Consider the following 24,869-nt stretch of genomic DNA (forward strand, 5'->3'; position numbering starts at 1 on the left):
GGAATTCAAAACTGTATTTGTGACCAGTGGTGCTTCCCAAATGCCTTTACAACTGGAGTTCTGGACCTTCTAGGCCTTGTGTATAACAGTCAGTTATACAACAGTCTATGGCACCTTTTCCTTTAGCAGGTTTATGGGACAATAGGAAAGGAAAAGTCTTCCAGGAAGACAGAGAGAAGGGGAAAAATCAAAATGAGAGTGTGGAGCATTTGCCCCTGAAATATATTGAATTAGACTTGCAGTTGGTGTAAACAAATATAATTCAAATCCTGAGTGACTTCCCAGCAGATAGGCCTAAGTAATAAAGTGTAATTCATCATTCCCTTCCATATCAGCGCTCCTCCAGTGCTTCTCACATAACTTTGTTGGAGAACTTGTTAATTTGTAACATTTTTTCTAATCTCCAGTCCTGTAGCTATACTTTTTTACAGTTGTTTTTCCCATTCATAAGTGGTTTAAATATTACTGTTCAAAATTTAGACCACTAAAGGATTTCTCTTTGTTTTTAAAATATTAAGTAAAGGCAGCTGATTACCAGCAATGGCAGTAACAGCACTTTACATTTCATTGGTGCACATTAATGAAGAAGCATTAATACTGCATGTATTTCTTCAACTATTTCTAGCATAGAGAACAGATTGCTTCTGTAATTTGCTCACCACAATTTTCCCACTGCTAACCCATAGCAAAAATTCTGCAGTTTCATGCACTATGACAATTTTACTGCAGTTCTCTTCAGATCAAATATGGCAGCATCTAACCACATCCTTTACTTTCCTACACTTCTTCAGCAAGACACTAAAGAGACTTCTACCAAAAATCACAGCTGTGTGACTTCAAAAGGCTGCAGTGAGCAAGGCACAGGAGATCAGAAGTGTGGTCTTAAGTCTCATCCATTTCACTACTGATACCATAATTAAAGATGCTGCTAGGTGGTATGCTGGGAGGGCAAATTAAACTTTGTGGCAGTTATGTGAAATAAAGAAAGTAAATGTTAGCAAACTGTATAACCACCAGCAAGGGCAAAATGTGTGAAAATGAAACATACGGAAACACAAACAAGCCTGTGTTTGCAGTGCACTTCCAAAACTGGGACTCCAAATCCAGTCTCACAAAGTGAGGTTTAAGGCATGGACACGGGAACACAAGAATGAAACTCTCTCCAAAAGGTCTGCAAACCCTCAGAGGAACAGAGGTACTACAGGAAGAGTCTGTTTTGAGCTCTTACTTAAAAGGGTTGCTCAGGCCTCACAAAAGCTTGAAGCGTGTTAAGTCTAGTCATAGCAGCTCCAAGTGAATTTATGTTATCAGGAATACTCAAAGGTTTGTGATAAGCACCCAGACACCAACATTCAGGTACAGCCTTCTCCATCCAGAAGTTCTTGAGCCCTACCTGGTTTTCATGGCACGGGCCCTGGCAATATTCCGTCAAGCTTTCCAGCGTCTGGTTGACAAGAGCCACGTTCCTCTCATTGATGTACAGCCCCAGTAAGCCCAGCCCACCTGTGGTGCTCCCACAGATGCAGTCCAAAAACTGAAGGGTCTCACAAACGAGGTTGTAATTTGTTTTATTGTTTTGATGTCTTAAAAAATTCTGATGGGTGAAGGAAAGGAACACAAAACAAAACAAAACAAAAAATAGGAAGAGAGTCAAGGCAAACAAAGTATTTTAGTCTTTTTTCATTAAAACATTGAAGGATATAATTTATAAGCATATGACCACTGTGTCTCAGGTACTGAAGTACACTGCACTACTACAGAAAATATATTAGGCCTTGATGCAGCAATTGAGAACTATTATCTGATTAAATCATAGAGCAGGGAGGGCTTAGGAAAGTGAACTTGGCAAACATCTGCACTGGCCTTAAATGTCTTTTATATGTCCTGCAGACCTGCTCCCAGTCACCCATTACAGCCCTTGGAAGCTGTTGCCCCACGGCTAAGCAGGTCTGGTGGCACATTTTGGAGCTCAGCTCAAACCACCCCAAGCACAGCTGGAAGGGGAGAAACCACTCCTAGCCATGGCACTGATGTATATTTGCAGAAAATACATTTTGCAGAGGTTGCTATGGGGACAGTGATTTCTACCAAAAGAACTGATAGCAGGGACACACAGAGCATCCTAAAGCCTTCAATTGCGATACTTTGGGAAAGGGGCAGTACCCAGAAACTTCCTGTGCTCTTCAAGCCTGTGTTAAGTGATCCACCAACTGACCATAGGAACTTTACTAGCAGGGACATTTAGACCCTCCTCAGTTCCATGTGGCTGTGCTGAGATCCCCAAGCAATTTTGAGGATATAAATATGCACTCCTCCAACACAGAACCCAAATGGTTCTTGAAAAGGGCTCTTTTATCCCTTGGACCAAAAACCCCCAACATTTCAGACAGCCCTATTCTGTAACAGGGGCCAGGCACAGGTGTGCTTATTCTCCCTTTATGAAGGTGCAGCCCCTCAAATAAGACCCCTATAAAAGCTCAGCTCAAAACACTTTACCTGGAGCTCTCGGTTGTGGTTCTCACACAGCAGCTGAAGAAATCTCAGTATTGGCTGCATGATTGCAATGGCAGGGCTCATGATTGCTTCTTCTGCAGACTTCTCTTCTGCATTTGCAGCATCTGCTCCTGAGCCCATCAGATCTATTTCTGCATCCATTTCTCTTCTGTACACAGAGTAAGCCTTGGAGGTTGCAGAAGATGCTTCTGTTAACTGTCCTTTCATTCCCTCTTTCAGATGCAGGGTTGAATCCTTAACTGAAAAGAAGATCGTTTTCCTTCATTTGTGAAAGTCTTTCTCCCGATTTGATTAAACAATAAGAAAACAATAATAATGAATGCAACTTTTTCTTTGTTGGTGCCTAACTTTTCAAAGACCTCTAGGCAACTCAAAAAGAATATCAAAGCAACATTCATGCAGGGATAGCATGTTCCAAATAAACCACAAACCAGAGTGAAACAGAACATTAACACAAAAAGCCCTACTATTTCTCTCCCATATATAATAAATGATGGGAACAATGGGAAGACCACAGGGTGGGAAATCAGTTCCTGCGCTTGCTCTTGTGAAATATCCCCAATAGCAGCAGCCTCTGCTTCTGCCCCTCTAAAAATACGGCTCAATAGCTTTTATTGATGCAAACTGGCAGAGCTTCACTGTTTTCATTAAAGCTAATTCCTTGTGGCCAACCTGAGATGGACTGTAATTCAGAGAAAAACAGGCAAATATGCAAATTGGCAATGATTAATATTAAAACTTATTGATCAGCTCAGCAGAGCATCAGTAGTGCAGCACAGGCAGTGTCAATACAATGCGCTGCTCCTCTCCTTCCCAGGGGTGCCTCCTTACCTCTCTTTTTGGGAACAGATATGGTGAGGTCGCTGTCATCCTCCTTCTTTTTGCTCCCCAAATCAATAGTGTTCACTGTCACTGTGGATCGGATCTCCTGCTGAGCAGCTTTCATGCGATCATACAGCACTTTAAAGAACCTTTCTGACTTTTTCTGCTCCTTTAGTTGCTGGTAAGTCGAATACTGAAAAAAAAAATCTTTAGCTATCAATCTTCTAAGGAAGAAGAAGTACAAAAATACACTATTTTTTTTTTTTTTGTGAAACAAATGATGAATAATTACTTCACTTACACAGAACAAATGTTGGCCACTGCCTGACCAGTTCTTTCACAAAGTGATATACAAGGCTGGTAACTAAGGCTGATGATAATGTTTTAAAATTTGGGCAAAATGGTGAACAGTGCTATTTGCAGTCTTTTAAATGTCACAATATTGTACTTAAAGTTAAATTACTTTGTGACACTCTCCATTTCTCCAGGCTTACTAGTCATGATATTCCATTCCAAATAACAGTCAAAAGTAACTTATTATGTAACAACAAGAGAAAGCATGGAACATCAAATATGTAATATTATAGCTTGGATTATATCAATTTCTTTTGTGCTACAGACAGAATTTATTATTAACTATTATTTTAGGTTATTAATTCCAGTCCCTCAGTATAACTGTCAAGCACGCTGAGGACCATTTGCAACAGTTTGCAAACAATCCCAATCTCCCAGCCCTTCCTCATCATATCAATTCTCTCTCTTCCTTCAATCATCTGATTTGGCTAAATGTGTGAGAGGGATATAATTCACAAGAAAACCTAGAAACCATAGTTTAAAGCAGATATCTTCTATCGACTGGGATACTGATCTTCTCAAATGACCAGTTTTTTTTCTCTTTGGAGATTTTTATAAATGTCTCTGAAGGTTTCCAGAAAATAATGTGTTATTATAAACTTCGAAGTATTATAATTTTTAATTTTACAAAGAGTGCATAAAATAACTGGGGATAATGCTCACATAGCAATGACCAGATTAAAAGCAGCACAGTGCTACACAGAGAGGGAGAGCTGAAAAACATTTTCTTCTCCTAAAAAGCTACTGCATAGTAATAGGGCATATTTACATTTGTATTACAGTGGTACATATTCTAGTGACAAACTTCTCAGAGAACTCACAGCAAAAAGGTTCTCTTTATTTGTTTCCAGACCACATGCATCTCGGAATCAATATGTGAATAAGCAGATTAAACAAGTACCTGTGTTTGAGTATTTCCACCTTCAAGCAGCGCAATACCGAGCAGAATGCCCTCAGAGAAAATCCTGTCATTTCTAGTGTTCACTATCACATCTATGACCAGTTCTGAGGCACCTTCTTTGTCCAGGAGGCACTGGATATCAAACATGGTCACCCCAGACTTATCTGCATCTTGTCCCGAAAATCCACCTGCAAATTAGACAAAGACACAAATACTGCTCGTGTTTGCTTCACACACATGTATGAAAATGAACCTATTAGTAGTGATAAAGCACACAATAGCAACGTAATAAATTTAATTTTGAAATTCTGTCAGGCAAAATTCCCTTTGATAAAAACAAGATTTTTGTACGAAACTGCAATGTTGGGTTCTAAGAATAAGAAATAAAACAAATCCCCAAGCCATTGTTCTGCCAGGATATTCAGACAATAAATAAGATGGAAAGGACACTGATTTGTTCACTGAACCCTTTTTTAATTCCTCTGCTGCATACACTAAACTGGGAGTAGGGTCAGTGCTCTGAGACCCTTCTTAAATCTGTTCTTCAATCTCAGGCCTAATCTACACTAAAATTGTGTCCTGGTAAATCCACCCTGGTTATGGGTCTGACCTTCCAGCCAAATGCTTTTGCCAACTCCTAGATCATCATCACCATCATCATCATGATGCTTCTTTTAAGAACACAGACTTGAGTTAATCCAAATTAAAGGTGTGGGTTGAATAAATTTTGCTAAATTGTATCAGCTCATTAAATCAACCACCTTTTATTATCACAGATGATCATCTTTCCTGCTATTCTTACTTCTCTAAAGATGTAACTGTGCCTACTTCATTAGCAAAAAATACAGTACTGCTTTAATCAGACAGTACTACTTTGATTAAACTGATTAAAATGCTTCAAACTTTGTGATGAAACCATACACAAACACACTTTTTAGAGAGAACTAAAAAAAATAGTAAAACTTCAGTCTCTTATTTGTTAGAGAGGAAAATTTGGCATATAGGATGTTAAGACTGCAAAGATTTTCAGTGTCTACACTGAAATAGTTAAGGAGGAACAGCTGGGCAACATCTGCAAAAGTTGACAAATCTGGGCATGCCTTCAGTGTGCACTGAAAATGCAAAATGCAGTTCTGAGCTGGCTCTATACCTAGCTCCAGCCTCATTTCCTATGACATCCATTTTTATGGGTTTTCCTAGAAACCACCCTGCAGTAACTTCCTGTGGCTTCCACAGCAGAATGATACAAAAAAATAGCTTATAGTGGACCTACAGAGATCATCTACTGAAACCTCCTGCCCACAGGAAGATAGGAGAGGTTCATCAGAGTCTTGTCCAGCAAAGTTGTAACAAGAACTAACACATTTTACAACCTCTCAGGAAAATATGTTCCGTTGTCTAAGCAGTATTTTTGTGAGAAGCTCTTCCTTCGATCTTATCTTTTTCATATATCAATAAAGGATTGTAAAAAAATTCTTTAGTTTCCAGAAACAATACCATTTCTCTTCACAAGTTTTTTGCTTTGCTGAAGTTCTGAATGGGGATTTACTGGTACCTACTTTGGTACCTCCAAACGCACCATCTGAGACAAGTGTGTGCAACTTAAAAATAGAAAAGTCTGATACTACCTCTCTTCTAAGTGGTTACAGAACATATTTGATTTATTTACCAACTGAATGCCTGGAGCATGTCCAATGTGACTATTAGAAAAAACAGTGCTGCTAATTTTGGTCTCTTGAAATGATGTGTGTTGATTTACCTCCCACTTGTGCAGTTTTGCTGTAGCTGGCAGACAGGGGCCCATTCATACCACTTCCATATTCCCCTTTAAAGTACCGATACAGGAGGATTTTCCTTAAAGTGTTGCCCTTTAAGAGAAAGATAAAAATAGAAGAAATTAGAGTTGTGGCCAATTTCCTTTGTTTGAAAAGCAAGCTGTTTAACACAGATACATAATTTAGTAGGTCTTTCCATTATAATTAGTAAGCACACAAACAGGAAAGTTGTCCAGAAAATAAATATCTAATGGTCTTATCTAACAAATCCCAGGGGAAAAATTCTAAAATAGTGTTGTATAAACTTTTTTTTGAAGTTTGTTTTAAACTTATTCATTATAAATAAAACACCTCCACTTCAGTAATTCTGTCTGGCTATCTGTGAGATGTGTGTACTGAAACAAGCTCCACAAATAGCCAGTGCTCTGCAGTGTGTCTGTGCCCTACCCTGCCATGGCGGCACTTTCTTCCTATTTTCTGCAGCTGAGTAGTACCACTCCCTTTTCTCTGATCTCAGATAATCCAGCTGATCATCTGAAAGAAGCCACATCACATAAAATATTAAAACAGAGATATGACATTTGATAAAACAGCTTAAAAAGCATTCTCTGTATCACCTTGTTCCTTGACTTCCAAAACCACAACCAGTCAAAATTTGCATGCAGCTCTCTGAAGATCTTCCCTTTCATTTTATTTATGTTCTGCAACACAGGACACGCTGGATGGAGAGTCAGGGTACCAATTACTTGGCATTTTTATTTTGCCCTCAGTCTCCACAGAACACCTGCAGCCAGCACTCAGCTTTACAGAGACAGAAGGTGACACAACAACTGTAGGTGTATGTGTAACCTCAGATTTCATAAAAAGGAATAAGTAAGGTCTCCAATGCTCAACACAGAAGGGGAAAAATGGTCATTTAAAGCATTTGGCATTAAAATTGAACATTTTTCCCCTACTTTTACTAAATTGCTGGTTTTAATGGAAGAAATTCTAGAAAATATTAATATCTGAAGCATTCTCAGCATTCAGCAGCTTGCCAGTGCCTGCACATTAGTGCAGCAGTCAAGTTTTCAATGAAAACATCTCTGTGGCCGCCACAGACAGCAGGCAGTGGGGAAGCAAGTCCCAGGCACTCTCACACTCCCACTTCCCAGTTAACTAGGCAATATTTCCAGTGGCAACCACAGAGGGACTTCACTGCTTCATGGGCCTTGAAGACAATGGCCTTGTCCACCTGAAAAAAGTGCCAACATGCAGGACTTTGTGTGCTACCTGACAATACCAACCAGCCATTCTTTCCTAGTTCTCCCATTTTGATGTTTTCATTTGATGATAGTCTGTACAGAATTCCCTCATACAGCCAAGGAAAGTACAAGGCCTACAGTAAAATATTAAAAGCTATAAATACAATAGCTGCAAGAAAAATAAGAAGGATCACCTACAGGGAGTTTACTGGGTGGATTTTCCAGGTGAGATTAATCCAGTGTGCTCTGCGCTACAGAGCAAGGCAAAGAACCAGAAGTCTCTCACACAGAGACAGATTCCTTCCCAGCCTGGTTGTGATGGGGTTTAACCTGGAGTGGTACAGTAATGGACAAGGTACAGTAACCAAGCTCATAAGCAATTTTAAGACAGGTAAGAGCACCATCTCCTCCTGCTCAGCATCCTGTCTTTAGCTGGGACCAAATTCCAGTGTCTCACAGCAAAGTGAACCTCATTTTCCTCATCTCCTGAAGAAGAAAAACATATTAGTGATGGGAAAAGAGTTGCCACCAGAACTGATAAACATGGACTGAGAAGAAGGCTAAGGCCCCTTTTCAAGCTTTCTCAGGCATATATATCACAGAATCATAAAACTGTCATACAAATAGGATCACAAAGCAGAAACCCTTCCTAACTCCCAACTAGGACCCAATCCAGAATGGGCACTGTCTTGAGACATGATCTTTTCAACAGAAAGGCTGGCATTTGCCATAGCACTTGACTAACCACTCAGTTTGAGTCAACCTCCTCAACCAGCAACCTCTGCAGTCTGTTGATGACTAATGGTACATTATATAAACAGCCACAGAGCAGTTATGGGAAGAAACACCAAAAGCCATCTATATATAGTTAAGAATACTACCTGTGGTCACAAGCTTTATTGTTCAACCAAAACAGCCCTTATTTTATCAAGAAGAATGTTTAAAACCATAAAACAGCTTTTGACTAATAAACGGAGTGATTTAGCACTGGGGTCTGAATATCTCAAAGCAAGTAACTACCAGCACATCTAACATCTTCCTCCTGCCTTGTTACCTTCAAAGATCCCAGAGGATATGAAGATGTTCTTCCAGCTGGCTACAGAAAGGGGAATCCTGCTCCACCCATATCCCAACTAAGGAATAGATTTCATTTCTTCTTCCAAGAAGTCTTAATTATTAGGATTCCTGCTCTCTCTCAACCTCCCATGAATCCAGACAATAGTTATAGTTCCCAGAAGCCAAAGTGCCAAGAGTCAAGGATGCCATGTTCGAAAAGCAGAAATGTGGTGGAACCTCTGCTTTGCCTGACAGCTGTGTCAGAAATGCACCCCCAGGCTCAATCCACATATTTGCAAACTCGGGATCTTCATCTCCTCTGTGATGACCTCAGGCAGCCATACGACTTCCATGAGTCTTGTGAAATGAGCTGCCACTACAAAGAGCACAAGAGCCCAGCCACACGAACCAGGGCTGAGAAGTGCACAGAGAAACGCCCAAGGAATGTATCAGAAACGCCCGTCACCTCCAGCATGTGACTGTGAGGCACCATCCTAGAAAAAGCTGGAAAGACCCTGCTTCCAGAAAAAGTGCTGATCCTACTGGCATAGGTGTGTGGGAATGCTTTTATGGGAACGCCAGCAAACACAGTCAGGAACATTCCCATCACATGAACGAGACTGGCCGCTACCAGGACAAGCCAGAGAGCCATGCCATTGATGTCCTTGGGAATGGATTCCTAACTTAGCACAGCCACAAAATTAATACTGCCCAGAAGCAAACAATCACAGCAGCAGCATGAATAAGCAGTTTGCTGCAACTACTACTGACACTTGTGGCACTAAAGCAGAGGCCAAAAATAAAAGCACACTACGCAGTGCAGTGCTATCTTCCCTGATTACGTTTCTATATGAGGGAGAAGTCCTGGCCTTCCAAGCTGAATCTCTTCCCTGCTGGCTACAATACACTTTCTTTTATAGCTCTTATTAGGGTATGGAAGTGACATGTAAACATCACTCAGCTGACTGCAACCCTTCCATAATGGCTAGAACATTGTATAGCTTTGGAAAAAACACAATGAAACATAACAGTCTTATTGTTGGTGATGAATACCACTGCATTGTCCCTAACAAAAGCTAGGATAGAGACTGAGGACACAAGAAAGCAACAACTGGATATTGTTGCAATTTTAAATAGATGGGAATTGACAGGCAAAAGTTTTCAATAGGGAATAATTATTCTAGTAGGAACATGTAGACACAAACAAATTCCATTTTCTCAGTCCACATTTAATTACATTAGTTGGTCTTTAAACTTGATTTAGATGCCTTAATACAATGGTTTATTCACTTGCCCTCTCTGAGCCTGTAAAAGGCTGGCTCCACATGAGGATGTGCCAGGAAGCAATGGCTGGGAGAGGTACACATATGGCTTATCATGGATACCTGCATCAGCACCAGCTCTCCCTATTACACCACCAAAACTTATCTGTCCTGCCTTATATAGCTCTGGACACTTCTTAAGGAGTTGGAATTATACATATGATGTTCTGAAGGCTGAACTAGAGGGTCTGGTAATCTTTTCTAGTTCTTAATCTGTATTAGATTAATGAAGTGGAGATGCTCAGATTATCAGTGATTACACAGAAAAGGCAGCTACATCCAACCAGTATTTCTGTGATACGGTGGATGATGTATCACATGTAGGTAATTAATGCTTATATTTCAGCATTAATCCAGGAACAGGCATGAAAACTAGGCTTATTAAATCTTCATATTTGAATAACTTGCAGCCAAGTATAAAAGAGGAGCTGTTGGGGATCTCTGGTCTACTAATACAGGTTTTCAGAAAGTTTGGAAGAGACACAAAATCCCAGAGAGCTGTGAGACATCTCACATGCAATGATACTTTTCCAGAAGTTCCAGAGAGTACTTCTTACACTTTTTAATGATATCCAGCCCCCTGCCACGAGTTTGATATCAGTTCTGGGAGAGTCAAAGGAATGGCTGATTTTGCATGCCATTAACACAAAACTAAAGGAAGCTATTATATAGTGATGGCAGTTTGAATGTTGGCATCATGTTGTAATAATTGCCTCAATACAGGTTTGCCAAAACAGACCTTCTGAAACTGCTGAAGATTATCTTCTGCTTTTGCTAATAATGAAAATTTCATTCTGGTAAAGTTTGATAAACTGTGCAGTGTGACACAATCCTGTAAGGCAAAATTTTTGATTAAGTAAGCCCAGAAGGACAGTTATCAAATGGCTTAACAACTCAGTGACCAACACAATTCAGTGTGCAATTTAAAGCAAGAAATCATAAACAAACATATGGGCTTCTAATGGGCAAACTCATGAAATATGTATTGTCTGCCTCATTTGGGACTTTTCTTAATGAAATTAAATCATATAGAAAATAATTATTAATTGTATTTGGAAAGGACACACACACACAAAAAAAAAAGGGGGGGATAAAGTCAAGTCACTGCTAACAAATTAGACATCATTTATTAAACTGACTAGAAGTAAACAATATAAGTGTCATTATGTCCAAACCTCTGTATGTCTTATTAACAATAAAATACAGAACACAAAAAAACAAAACAAAAAAAAAAACCCAAAAAAACCCCCACCAAAACAAAAAACAAAACAAAACAAACAAACAAAAAGAACCACAGAGGATTCTGTTCTAGGAGGTCATAACTTTGGGGAAGAATGAAAAGCCTAGGAGAAAAATCAGTGCAATGACAACTACCCAGATCCCACAGTTCTGCAAAGGGTAACAAGAGCTGTTATGTGGGATTTGTGACTCTCTCACTTATTCACATGCACATTACTGCAGCAATACCACATCACAAGTTGGTGTCCACAGCTCAAGAATGCTGACAAATTGGATCAGGTTTGGAGAAGCTCCATGAGAGTGATTAGAGAATAAAACAAGTCTTTTCATCAGAAATTCAAGGCATTCAATCTACTGCGTTTATCAGTCTAAGCATGAACTCTGTTTCTGACTATCTACATAAGAAATCTGATATAATGAATGACTTCAGTCTAAAGATAAAAGGTGCAAGACATACTGGTGAGAAGCTGAAAATGGAGAAATTCAGCTAGAAAAGAGGTAGAGGCAGTTGGATTATTCAGTTTGTGGGTTATGAATTTTATTTTTATTTTATATAACAGTAGTGGCATTTAGCTATTGGAACAGCTTAAGGAGAGGTGTGATAGTCTGTACTGCTGGCAGTTACTAAACCACGACTAGGTGGCTTCTCAGACAGAAACTATTTGAAGATCTTGTGGTCTACGTTAGGAGAACAAGCTGGGTGACAAAAATGTCATCTCACATAATCTATGAAGACATCATGCTACTTTTTCCTGTAGTAAATATAGATGAGGTTAGAAGCCTGGCTTTCTATGAAGACTGTTTAAAAGACACCTACTTCTATATGTTTCTTGTCATTATTTACAAATGAAATTTCTATTCTACTTAGTCTGAGTGCCCACTTCAGGATGAACTTTTTGGTTGCTGCTTTTGTTGTTGTTGCTTTTCACTCATTTTGTTCCCATATTTCTCTTGGAGACAAAACATGGTGGGAGAAGGAGTTTTGTGCAAGTGGTTTCTGTGAAGATACCACACGTGGTTTTATAAGGCTTTAAATTATGATTCAACCTGCTCTTGAAATGCAAGATGACACAGAAATCTCCCTGTCTCCAAAAGGGATCAGCTGAGGCCATGGCTACCACACGCATGGTGTTGCACAAGCATGGGCTTGGAAGAGAGCCCCGAAGTCTTGACTCCTATTATGTCCACAAAGTGGAAAATTTCTGTTTTCATGATGCCAGCAACTTCCAGGGGGCTCACGAACTGGGGGAAGTTGTTTGTTTTGGGGAGTTGTTTGTTTGTTTTTACACAGAGTGAGCTTTTTCTTGGTTTTGATCTTTTTGCAACAAGATATTTTCATAGCCAACTGATAGTTGAAAGTGATATAATTTCACCAATAAAATATGACACCCAACAGCACAGTTATTTGCACACTGGGGAGTTTATTCACACCAGGGAAAAAAAGCACTTTCAAATATGAATTTGGGTCCAGCTGGTGTCCAGTTCTCCTTGCACTAAAATCAACAGGAGATTTGCCAGCAACTTAAGTAGGAGAAGGAGCAGACATGCACTTTGCCAGGCAAAAGTGTTTTATCCAAGTCTAAAAAGAAAAAAGCAACCCAAAATATGCACCAGACTTCATGACACAGTTCTCTTAGGAGAGCAGAGCTGGCCACCCACACCTCTCAGCTGTCTCTCATTAAGCAGAGACACCCCACATTTAAAATGTACCATTGTTCAATCCTACACAAAACTGGGAGGAATCCCACTTGTCTCAATACAAATTTCCTGCATCACAAATACTAACTGATAAACTTGAGACTGTAACTAATGCAGAGATTCATTAACAGGTTCAGATTAAAAAAAAACAAAAAAACAAGCATGACTTCTTTAAAACCAAATGACAGTTGTTCTAAAAAGGAGTTCATTTTTTGAGCAGTCTTTTAATTCTTCTTTCCCTTGCTGTTCCAGGTTCCATAGAAAGCTGGAAGCCTAAGTGCCAAACTATTGCAAAACAACTGCTCTTGCCAGTCCGTTTTCAATACGGATAGGGAAAAGAACACTGGATACATCACAAAAAAAAAAAAAAAAAACAAAAAAAACCCCCACAGGTTTTGCCTGATAACTGTTCAATTCTGCACCCTGAAGAAACTCAAGAAATCATCATATTAAGAGAAAGATTTTTTTGACAGTAACTCTAAAAAGCGTCTCCACTAGGAATACAGCAGGAGAGAAAAACTGGGTTAGTGAAAACCACTGCATTGGGACATTTAGACTTAGACTGAGTAGAAAACACTGAAAAACACAGTTTGATTTTGTAATTATATAATTTTTCTATTGGGCCATAAAGTATTAGTAGCTGCTGAATGGGAGTTTTTTGTTCAAATATCAGACCTCTAGATATGTATATATGCATTTATATAGAGAGAGAACAAGTCTTTGCTGTGGGCAAATATTATTGTTTATATCTGTCACTTGTGCATATAAACTGTGCACTTACAAACCAGGTCATGTTTGCACCTCTGTAATTTCTCCTTTCAGACTTCCTCCAGTACAAGACAAAGCACTGGGATACACAATAACTCAAGTTCTCCACCACGGAAGGAAAACAATGTAAGATTTGATCACGATTATTTAGAAGCATTTATGAGTGCACCATCAATAACAGACTGCAGGAAAAGACCAGATCGGAGAAGCACAATTTTGAAAGACTAAAATTATCTAACTCTTACGCTGCAGGGGGTAAACTTTCAAAGTGATGCACAGGGAGTTATGCACACAAATCCTATTATTTTTTAACAGGATTTCTGTGTGGAACTCCTCATGCTCTGCAAGAAAAAAAAATTACCCCTAAGTGCCCTAATGTGAATATTTACCAAAGCAGACACTTAATTTCCAGATGCATACTTATGAGCACTACTGTGCTTTGACATTTTATGAGCAATTTGTAACAGACAACAATGGAAAATAATAGAAGTGGCCAAACACCAATTTCATGACATTTTTCTCTTTTGCCATGTTGCTGTTATGTTGAACTTCAAAGCCAGAGATTTACTAGGTAAGGGATTCTCTGCAGATGCAGTGCCTGCCCTGGTTTGGATCAGATATAGCACAATCTTCACTTATTGGTTCAGAGCTTTCAAATTAGCTCAGGAGGCACTTCTTTCTGTATTTCAGTTTTCTGCTCATTTTCACCTGCCACCTGTTCCACTGATTTCTTCCTTGTCTACTGGTAAAGATCACAAAATCATAGAATGATAGCCTGGTTTGGGTTGAAAGGGACCTTAAAGGTCATCCAGTCCCACCCCCTGTCATGGGCAGGGACACCTTCCCCTATCCCAGTTTGCTCCAAGCTCGACCCAACCTGGCCTTGGACATTTCCAGGGATGGGGCAGCCACAGCTTCTCTGGGCAACCTGTGCCAGGGCCTCACCACCCTCACAGTGAACAATTTCTTCCCAATATCCAATCTAAATCTCCCCTCTGTCAGTGTGAAGCCATTGCCCCTTGTCCTGTCCCTCCACGCCCGTGTCAAGAGTCTATCTCCATCTTTCCTGTGGGCTTCCTTCAGGCTCTGGAAGGGCACAATGATGAAAAACTGATGATGACACTTCAGAAATTCGGAATTTGTACTTATGTCACCGCTTACCTTTGAAGGAACCTATGCACTCCCTAAACCAGGTTATCAGAATTATTTTGCAATCCAGGTTATAGGATTCTGGAAATTTTTCTTTGGATTTGACATGAGTTGTGGGTAGTACTAATATAATACTAAATTAGTACTTCTCATTGGTTCTTAATGGTTTCTAGTTTTGCTGTGTACATGATGTTAAACCATGTCCTGTGTCACTTTCTCCAACCAACAGAAATGTTCACAGTTAATATGAATTATTCAGTTAGAAGTGAGAATTAGTTTCTTTTCTTATTACTTTTTTAAAAAAGTGATAAGAAAATAAACTAATTCTCAGCATTCTTGCCAAATAATCAAAGTACTTATGAATTGTCTCAAAACAATCCCAACAATCCCAACAATTTTTCCTCCAGTGCCACTCACCTCTGAACACCACTACATTCAACACACAGAACTGCCAGATTCTGTCTTTCCATGATTTAAAGATGTGTTTTGGACAGAGATCAGCAACCCTGTATCCAGAGCACCCCGAGAGCCAGCCTGACAAAATGATCAACACACCTGATGCTTCTGGGAAACACCTCTTGCATTCTTAGATGGAAACAGATACCAAATTGTTGTTGATTTCTTGGATTTCAAGCATTAAGGGGGGAAAAACCAAGTGTGTATATGTGTTTGTGTCAGCCTCCAAATATACTTGTGGCTAGTGCAGAGGAAAACAGCTGGTCAAAATATATTCCAGCAGCTTCCATCCATGCAGCAGAACAGGAACGGCGAAAGGGAACCAACCTTGCAGAGGTTCAGGGCAGCAGAAATATTTGAAGTGTTATCAGTGGTGTGTGGAAACATTGTCTTAACATCCACCTTGCTGCAAAACCAGCACAAATCAGCTCCAAAAAATAATGTGGGTGTGGTAAGGATACAGCAGGAGATGTCTTAAGTGGTCATAAGTGGTGACTCAGTGATGGGCAGATTGTCCCTTCACTCTGTGCTGCACAGCACAGCAGGGAAAACAAAGCATCCCCCTCCTTTTCTAAGCAGAGGAGAACAATTCTCATCTGAAACAAGGCCAGCTCCTGCACTGGTTTCACTACAATCTACAAACTGGTTTCACTACATCTACAAAATTAGGTGGCATTTCAGACGAACAGAAAAGTAGAGCAAAGTTAGAAAACACTACCAGTCTAGCGTTTTATTAGCTATCTATTTTGAAAGGGATAATTTGAAAATAATTATAATTCATGCACCCCAGTTAAAAAAAAAAAAAAAAAAACAACAAAACATGTAGCAGTAGCAGCTTGAATAAATTTCCAGTAAACTTGATCGGGAATTTTCTATTCACGTCAACTCTCCCAACTGTATAATCCTTTTCAGGATGGTATCAGGATGATAACTGGCACCTGAAGTCCAGCACTTAAAATTTTGTGCTTGTATGAGAATTCCAGCCTACATTAAAAAAAAAAGTCCAGAAAAAAACCAATGACCTCACCACTATGCTAATTTTGACTGCTCCTGGTCCAAGGAATAGTACTTGGAAATGTGAAACCTGTGTGGCCAGAGCCAGAGGGCCAGGGAAAAAAAAAAAAAAACACCAAACCTCTAAAATATGTGGATGGGGTTTTGATTTTTAAGAAATCAAACCAAAGTAGTTTCATCACTTCTAGGAGCCTGACTCATGACTTTGATTGCCAGAGGTGGCAAATATCAAATAAGTATTAAGCAACCTCCTCTGGTAGATTTGCTGATTTTTGTAAGATCCTTGCTGCTGACTCTCAGCAAGGACATAGTTGCTGATACTTGGCTGTCACCACAAGGAGCCACATCTCCTCTTCCTCAAACAGCAAATCCACTCCCAAGTAGCTAAGAAATAATGGCAATACAGGATTAGGAGGTAAAGCCACAGCAGAAGGAAAGGCCCCCTTGATAAGGTATGAGAACTGGATCATCTTGTGACTAAAACAACGTCATTCACCACCTGAGCTCTTGTTCCTGCCCTGGCAAAGGCTGTGCTGCCACAGAGAACAGCTGGGCTCTACCATACCCCTGGTGTTGAGCTCCTCAGGAGGCTGGAAAAAAAGCCTTTGGTAGGTTTATTCCCCTGCAGTGAGGAACCAGGTCCTGGCTCAGACTGGCTAGGCCAGGCTACCTCACCCCCCATTAATGTCACTCTGAAGTGAGCAGGCTAAGTACCTCTCCAGGCTCATTCAGAGATTATCCTCGATTTTACCCACTGATTCCCAAACCTGCAGTCACTTGATGATGGAGCTGGTCTTTCCTGGCATATCTGAACTTTTTATGACAGAACTTTTCTTCCAAACGAAACGCAGACATTCGGATTTTTGAAGGCTACTTTTGCTAGGAGAAACCTCTCTTTTTCCAAAGCAGTTCACAATCCTCTCTTTTAAATAAGAGGCCAATATTAGCTTTTCACTCTTGGAGTCTAAAATTTCATCAGTTCAAACAAATAAATCCAATAACATCCTTTGAAGACTGCCATGGAAATAATTCTGACTTTGTGTAGCACTGCAGCAGAAGGTTCATAAACTTTTTCTATTAGCCAAAGTTGCTGCATGAAACTGAGACATTGTATTAAGAGAGTAGCATTTTGTTTTTAATAACTGTCACAGATATATTGGCTGTCACACCAGAGCCCAATAGATTTTTAGCTGTCCTCTTAATTTCAGGAGCAACAACAATTTCTAAATGCCACATTTCCCAAGATCAGGAAAAAGTTATCTTCTATGCTGAACTGCAAAAAAAAAAAAAGAATAACATTGAAGCCACTCCATAACTGATTGAAAAAATTACCAAAATTTGCTTGAAATTAAATCAGCTGTTCAAAGGTACAGACAAGGGGGAGATGAACTCACATTTTCATGAGCTTGTCTCAGCTCCTCAAATTCCCACCACTAAAAGACAAATTCATGTTTATATAAAATTTAATATGCAAGCTGTTCACCCATAATATTAAATTGCCCCTTTATATTTAATATCTGCTAAAATTGTGGAGTTATTTATGTCCCAGATAAGACTGCAGCACATGTGCATTAACTATTTCATCATACCAGAGTTTAGCATATATTTGTTATGAAACTGTTGCCATTATAATGCCTAAGTGTCTATTGTTTCCAAGGAGAAATATATTATCGTTGGAATGTTCCTACATGCACAGCATGCAGCTATGGAAATACAATGTCATAGGCTTCTTTAGAGGTGTTAAGTACAGCACAGATTGACTGGGAGCCGGCAGAAAACGTGCTCTGGAAGTCCTGTAACAGCAATTTTTTCTCTCCTGTGTTTCAAGGGTGCTGATATCCCCACTCCTGACATCTCTCTGATAAATGCCACACAACATCCCAACATCAGGGCTCAACAGCATTATGAAAACCAAGAATTTTACAGTTCCAGTAAATAGGAGTCAAACAGCACAGGCAAGGCACTAAGTCAGTGCTTTTAGTGAACACAAAACAAAACCCACCAAAAGTTTTAGGGGCTACAGAACTGACTGCTTAGGCTATTCTGATTATTGGTAAAATTCTCTGCTCTGAATGCAGAAAAAACCCTTGTGAAAACATGGAGTAGGGTGAGCAATGATACAGACAAAATTAGTGCTCTAAGTTGGATCGGCGATACAGTTTCATCTAAGTCCTGTGTTTTCATCAGGTTGCCATTTCCTAGAAGGCTCAGAGAAGTGCTGGGAGCACACAAAGGTATGGAAAAACTCTAGTATTACACATTGAGATTGCTCACCTCGGAAAAGACACGGTAAAAGCACAGCAAAGCTTTAATGGGGTGGAGATAGGGAGGTTGGGAATTCCTGTCTCTTCTCCTACCCAAAAAGTGGGATGTGAAGAGGGTCAATGAAAAAGCGATAAAGAAGTAATTGTTAGCCCACACATAATTAGACGGCCATGGGAAGTCACCAAGGCCAAGAATTCAGCAAGACTCAGAAGAGGATTTGGACATTTCTATAGACAACAAATAAAACCAGTTACAATAGCAAATATTAAAAAAAAAACAACTATGGGAAAGAAGACAAAATCTCTTGCTTTAGGGCCCACAGATTTATGATCTTACTGTTAAGGATTATCCCAATATTTCAGGAAGAATAGAAAACTTGAAGTCTGCCTGCAGTGGGGGTTCTTAGACCTTCTGAAGCATCTGGTGATGGCCACACAGCAAGAAACACTCTTAATCCTCTGGTCTGACCCTCTTTAGCAATCCACATGTGTTTAAAAGAGGACATGAAGTGTACCAAGTCTACTTGTATTGGATCCAAAAAACAGTGCAACCCAAAGAAGATTCAAGAGGAAAGTGGTTTTCATGAAATCTCTGAGGAGGAGACATGGAGAGCACTACAGTGACCCAAAATACCAGCTGGAACCCTGGCTCCAACAAGCTAAATGCACAACTGCCGTAGCAAGAAAACATGTTACCAAAATCCTAACGTGAAAAAGATCTGCATTTCATCTATTTGATAAATATCCTTAGCAAAATACTACTGGTTTATACAAAAAACAATGGTAGAAACACTTCAGCTTTTGAACAAAAGGCAGCTTCTTAGAGAGAAGCTCCAGGCTGCCTTCCTCAGTGAGACATTCTACTGGTGTGGACCTGGGGACACACACTCACTTGCTCAGCCAGGTGACTCCAAATTCTCCCTCTCACTCCCACAGAAGACTCTTGGTTTGTACTAACAAAGTCCAAAGTACCTTATCCTCTAAGGCACTAAAGAATGTCTCTGCATGGCAGACAGCCACAGCATCAGCCTTCTCAGCTGTGATGACAGCCTATGAACACCAGATCCCTCATTTAACCCTAAATAACTGACCAGAACATCACCATTATTTAGTTCTGTTAATTAATTACCACTTTGCAAAGGCTTTGTTACACAAATTGGTTTCCTATACATATTAGTGCCTTTCTGTCTCCCTGTGGGTCCACTTGATGATGAAATGGCTTTTTGACTGCAAAAAGGACTGAATGTCACCTAATGCCTCCACCTACATATTTAATGTCCCTCTCTGGCCTAAACCTCTTCGTAAGTAGAAGCAAGCATTAGTATTCTAACTGTGGCACCATGAGCTGCTAAGCCTCAGCCAAAAGCTTGACAGATTTATATAATGCAGAAGGAATGATGCAGGAGACCAGGAGAGGATCTGGATTTTGTCTCTCCTGCTTTCCTGTCCTCTATCTTTATTCTTCCTCCTTGTCCCCTCTGAATTTGCCTTTTTCCTCCCTATCCCCTGGCTGTTCCAAGGACACATTATAATCCATGTGACACTTGATTTGTAGCTTTTGCCCCTCAGTTACTCTGGCAATCCTGCCTCTTGTTTAACAAAGCAGCTCTGGAGGACACTGGGAAAGGGCAAGTGAGCATTTGGGAAGGAAGATCTGGTTAAAAGTTGAGCCTTTTCCTTCTCCTCCACACTTGAGTCACCAAGCAAAACTCCCAGCAGAAACACACCTGATGATTCACTATAACAAAAGCATTGGAACTGACAGAACAAACCAAGATGAAGCAAAATAATATAAAAAAAAATTAGACAGGAAAACTTTTAAGATGGGAGCAAGCTGACAGATGAAAAAGTTCCAAGCATGGCAGCTGGTTCTGCAGAGAATTTTCCTCAGGCTTTGGTATATGCAGATAAGTACCTCCAAAAAATCATTACAGACAAGAACAGAAACTCATCTTAATGAACATGTATTCTGCAAATCAATAAGGAGATGGGGAAGGAAGTAGGATAATTTTTGGAGTCTAATCTTGGACTCAACTACAAGAGAAGTCAAAGGAAACTGAGTATACCAAGTACTGACAGAGGACCTAGATGAAATAAATGCTATTGTGTCATGGTTTGACACTGGTGCAATGCCAGCGCCCCCATGAAAATGCACCTTCCCTAAATAAATGCTGTGAGATGTTATCAGGAACAGAGCAGAGCAGAACAGAGCAGAGCAGGCCCAAGCTTAAAAACAAAAGGAAAAAAAAACTTTATTAAACTACTACTACTACAGAAAACACATAAACTAAATCCAGGATGAAGACCTTTTAAAACACCCCTCCTCCTCCCAATTCCTAAAACACCCACCATGAAACATCACCCGGGATTCCTGATCAAATTACCACCCTTCAGATAATCAATACTCAAACTATCATGGGAGAGAGAAGTCTCTCTTGCACCACAGACCCCCCAGGAAACACAGTTGCCACCTCCTGTGTTTCCCTGTCACACATGGCAACCGCCTGGAGAAAATCTGCCAGTGTGACACTCTCCATTCCATGTCACAGTGCTCTCACCACCGTGCATGGACAGACTGCTCATAGGGCTCCTTTAAGGATGCTTTGCCACGGACCCAAGGATACAACAGTTCAGCTTCTCATCTTGGGACTACCGTCCCCTCCATTTTCCCCTGGGGCCAAGGGTCCAAGAACAGGAATCATCTTCTTCCTGAAGACAGAGGGTATCATCATTCCCTCCTCAGCTTTCTTCAGTTCTCGCCATTCCTGTGCTGTTTGAAGCTGAAACAGGTCTCCTTGGGTCACCACTGCATCCCCCTAAAATGCAGTCTCTATTGCAGGAGATTTTGGTTCAGTCCATGGCTAACAAGAAAAGTCCAGCCAAAAGCTACTTCATCATCTCCTCCCACCTAAATATTTCTTCTTCTAACATGTCAGGTCCCGGACTGTCTCTCTTCCACTACAAATCAAGGAGGAGTAATATTTTACAAAGCCCTCATTTCCTGGAAAGGGTTAAAAGTTCAGACTCCCTGGACAGCTGATATCTCGGTCCAGCGTTCCGTCTCCCACGCTGGGCATCACCCCCCCCTCCTTTCTCCTTCTCCTCTGCCAGCAAATTTCCAGGTGCTGCCAGGCTCTCTGTCACTTTCCCTCTGTGGCGGGGGAACAAAGGCATCTCCGCTTCTCTCCACCCTTCCGTCCACAGGAGCTGGCTGGGTTCCAGACCTTCAGCCCCCTCGGCCTACCTGGACAAGGCCGCGTGGCTTCCCCTCCCCCACCCAGCCCGAGGCTGGGCAGGGGAGAGTCTGCACTCTCTGACGACCGGAACCAAAGGAGACAGTTCCCCTGGGAGTTCTTGCTTTTAACCCCCTGTGTTCTCAGAGGCGTGTCCATACTTTCAGTGGTCACTCCAGGTGCCAATATCCAAACCTGACCACTGATTGGTTTGACCCAACTTCCTGGAAAAAATTCACTTCCATGTCAAACCACGACATATTGTAAACCTCACAGCAGGATGTTTCTGCAGTGTTAAGTAGAAACTTTAATTTGGAATTTGCCTGCTGCAAAGCCCTTAACAATTTAGCACAAGACTCGGGTTTAATTTTAATAGGTCTGAGCAACAGACATATTTACAGTGGCAAAGGTGTTTTATTTTGTTTTCATTAGCAGAATGCTCGAATGGCTAATTAAAACCAAATTCTATTACCAAAAAAAAAAAAAAAAAAAAAAAGTCAGAGCCAGTGTCTTTTTAAAATTACCTGACGCTTAAGGCAGACTAAATTGAGTCAGTTTCTGGGAATGTGCGTGCTCTGACCTGTGTGAAAAGGCTGCCGAGGGACTGTGTACAGGCAAGACAGTTACCATGGATACCTCACTGCTTTAGGTGTAGAAGCTTAACATTACAAACAACTTTGCAGCATTAGGCTGCTAGCCTCATAAAAACACTGCAAAATAACAATGAGCTCGGAGATAACCGTTATGATCTGCTTTGTGACATGCAAATATAAATCTTCTATCCTAAGGCAAAAGACAAAAGTAGGATTGAGGGGACATGGCCAGATCTTGCAGGCCTTAATTTACAGTCTGCTCCAGAAAGATGCTACTGTCTTTGGATAGCACTGATGATAATGGGACCTGCAATTAGGCAGTTTGCCTCAGAATCTTGTCCTCCTGCCTGAAGTTTTACCTAAATTAGGACTCCAAACTTGAGCCAGCACAGGCAGAAGGAAATGCAGTCAGAGTCAAAAAAACTACAATTATTTTAAATTTTTCCTTTAACAGCACAAGTTACTCTGTATATACTACCACAGGGTTTATGGTATCACTCACACTGATTGCATTGAAGGACAGAGCTTTCACATGAGATATTACAAGGTATTATCCTTCCAAGAGCACAGAATCTTTGTGGGGAGATGCTGACTGTGCCTGCTGGGCAGTGAGCTGTGTGCCTACTGAATGCCCTCAGCCTCGAGAGAGGCCAGAGATTTTTTAGCTTTACAAATGCAAGCCCATCTCTTGGCCTAACTACCACTGCACCTGTCACACAGACAGTCTCAATGAGAAAAGAAAATCTGCTTCTTACCATTCTAATAGTGGCAAAAGAGCCTACCAAGCTATCTGATCTATTGATCCAACAGCCAACCATTTTTTAGGCAGTGAATGCATCTGTCTCCTCCTTCACCTCAAGCAAAGGTTCACAGGAAATCACTTGAGATGCTTTCTCCTGCTTCTGGTATTAAATTACACACAAAAGAAGTTCAGGTGCAAGTGGGGCTGGGGTTATGTTTCAGGGAATGAAAAATCCATCTCAAGGAGATTTATGATCATTTCAAGTATTCCACAGCCAGGAGCTCACACGAACCAAAAGCAGTGCTCATAGCTGGCTCTTACGACATTAATTAAGAGGCTTCAACAACAAGATTATAGATGTACTTATTGCAAAGCTGTGATGGCCAAACCCTTCCATGAGTCAGGACAGGAGAACATCGTGCTGGGAGAGCTGCAAGTTACAGGCTAAGGAGAAATCAAGAAGTTGGAGCTGGTGTGGGATGCAGAGAGGGGCAGTCAGCTTGTGAGACTCAGTTGAGCACAGATGTGCATACCTGCAACGTTTCATAAGCAAACAGCAGGTACCCCCTCCAGCATTTTACAGACATACCTAACAGAGCAAACTGGACTCCTTCCACACTCTGTCAAATATTTTTAGCAGTGGGTGCATCCCCCTACACTGTAATTAATTTTGCACTGAAGGCACCCTGAGTTTTCGCCAGCACAGAACCATTTTTCAGCCTTCATGGCACAAATCAAAATGGCTGAAACCCTAGACCCGTACCACAGGACGCCATGTTTTCAATATCAGGTTTTGTGCCCATAGTTACAAGAAGGAATAATGCAGATCACATAAATGGCAAAGTAATTGATTCTATCTGCAAACCAGATAGGCAGATTTTAAATAATAGCACCAAGGGCCTACTTGGCTGGTTCAAGAGCACTGTGTGTGCTCAGGTCTCCCTGCAGCTCTCCCCATCAGCATTTCTACTATAGCTACAAGAGTTTTGTAATGGTCAGGAGCAGGTGCAATGACTGGGAAACCTTTAAACCAGTAAATGCCAGTTTCCCAGAGGGCAAGGGTGCTTGTTATGACTGATCCCACTAGGAACTCTGAACAGGCAATACTAGCAGCAAGGGAACAAGGAAAGTGCAGCTGGAGTGATTCCATCATGGCTCTAATAACATTAGAAATCTTTTTACTGGCTTTAATGGGATTTGGATCAGGTGCCAAGGAAGCCACCTTACATTCCCCTGATCTGTTATTCCTACCAGCACAGCAAAACAACCAAATCCCAAGCATCTTTTTTTTTCATGTCTGTACTCCATGAAGGATACAATCATCCCACATCCACACACAACCTCTTAAGTTGCAAGACAACTTGTTTCTTAATCTATTAATGAGATGAATTAGTAAAGTAGGTAAGAAAATGAAGTAAAGAATTAAATATGAATTTTTAACTTGGCATTTTCCCCTCTAACAATGTTGCTGTGTATTTTAAGCAATCAGCTAGCCAAAAGAGGCCGGTAAGTAGCTAGAGCTATACGTACAATATTATTAATTTTAGTATCCAGAGAAAGGGAAACAAAGGACTCAAAATGCACATTAAAGCCTCCCATGTAACAGTGCTGTGCTGCATGTCCAAAACGACTGCTAATGCTCTATGAGCTGCAAGAAAAAGCCATCTGATTTTTCTGGATTCTGCCTGTGCTACAGCTTAATATCAAAGGGAGATTTAAACAAAT

At 40.6% G+C, this 24,869-nt stretch overlaps 1 protein-coding gene across 1 annotated transcript in view; it reads right to left on the reverse strand.

Moving 5' to 3' along the window:
- The window catches only part of ITPR2 (inositol 1,4,5-trisphosphate receptor type 2), a 244,006-nt gene that overhangs the window by 72,293 nt on the left and 146,844 nt on the right, over positions 1–24,869 (reverse strand). Inside the window, exons 38-42 of the mRNA XM_053942273.1 lie at positions 6,351–6,459; positions 4,592–4,779; positions 3,346–3,529; positions 2,497–2,753; positions 1,394–1,594 (exon numbers count right to left, since the gene is read on the reverse strand). Of these exons, the coding sequence (XP_053798248.1) occupies positions 1,394–1,594; positions 2,497–2,753; positions 3,346–3,529; positions 4,592–4,779; positions 6,351–6,459 (939 nt within the window). The remainder of the gene's footprint in view (positions 1–1,393; positions 1,595–2,496; positions 2,754–3,345; positions 3,530–4,591; positions 4,780–6,350; positions 6,460–24,869) is intronic.

The sequence above is a fragment of the Vidua chalybeata genome, chromosome 5 (assembly GCF_026979565.1).
Source record: "Vidua chalybeata isolate OUT-0048 chromosome 5, bVidCha1 merged haplotype, whole genome shotgun sequence".
In the NCBI taxonomy this organism is placed as follows: domain Eukaryota; kingdom Metazoa; phylum Chordata; class Aves; order Passeriformes; family Viduidae; genus Vidua; species Vidua chalybeata.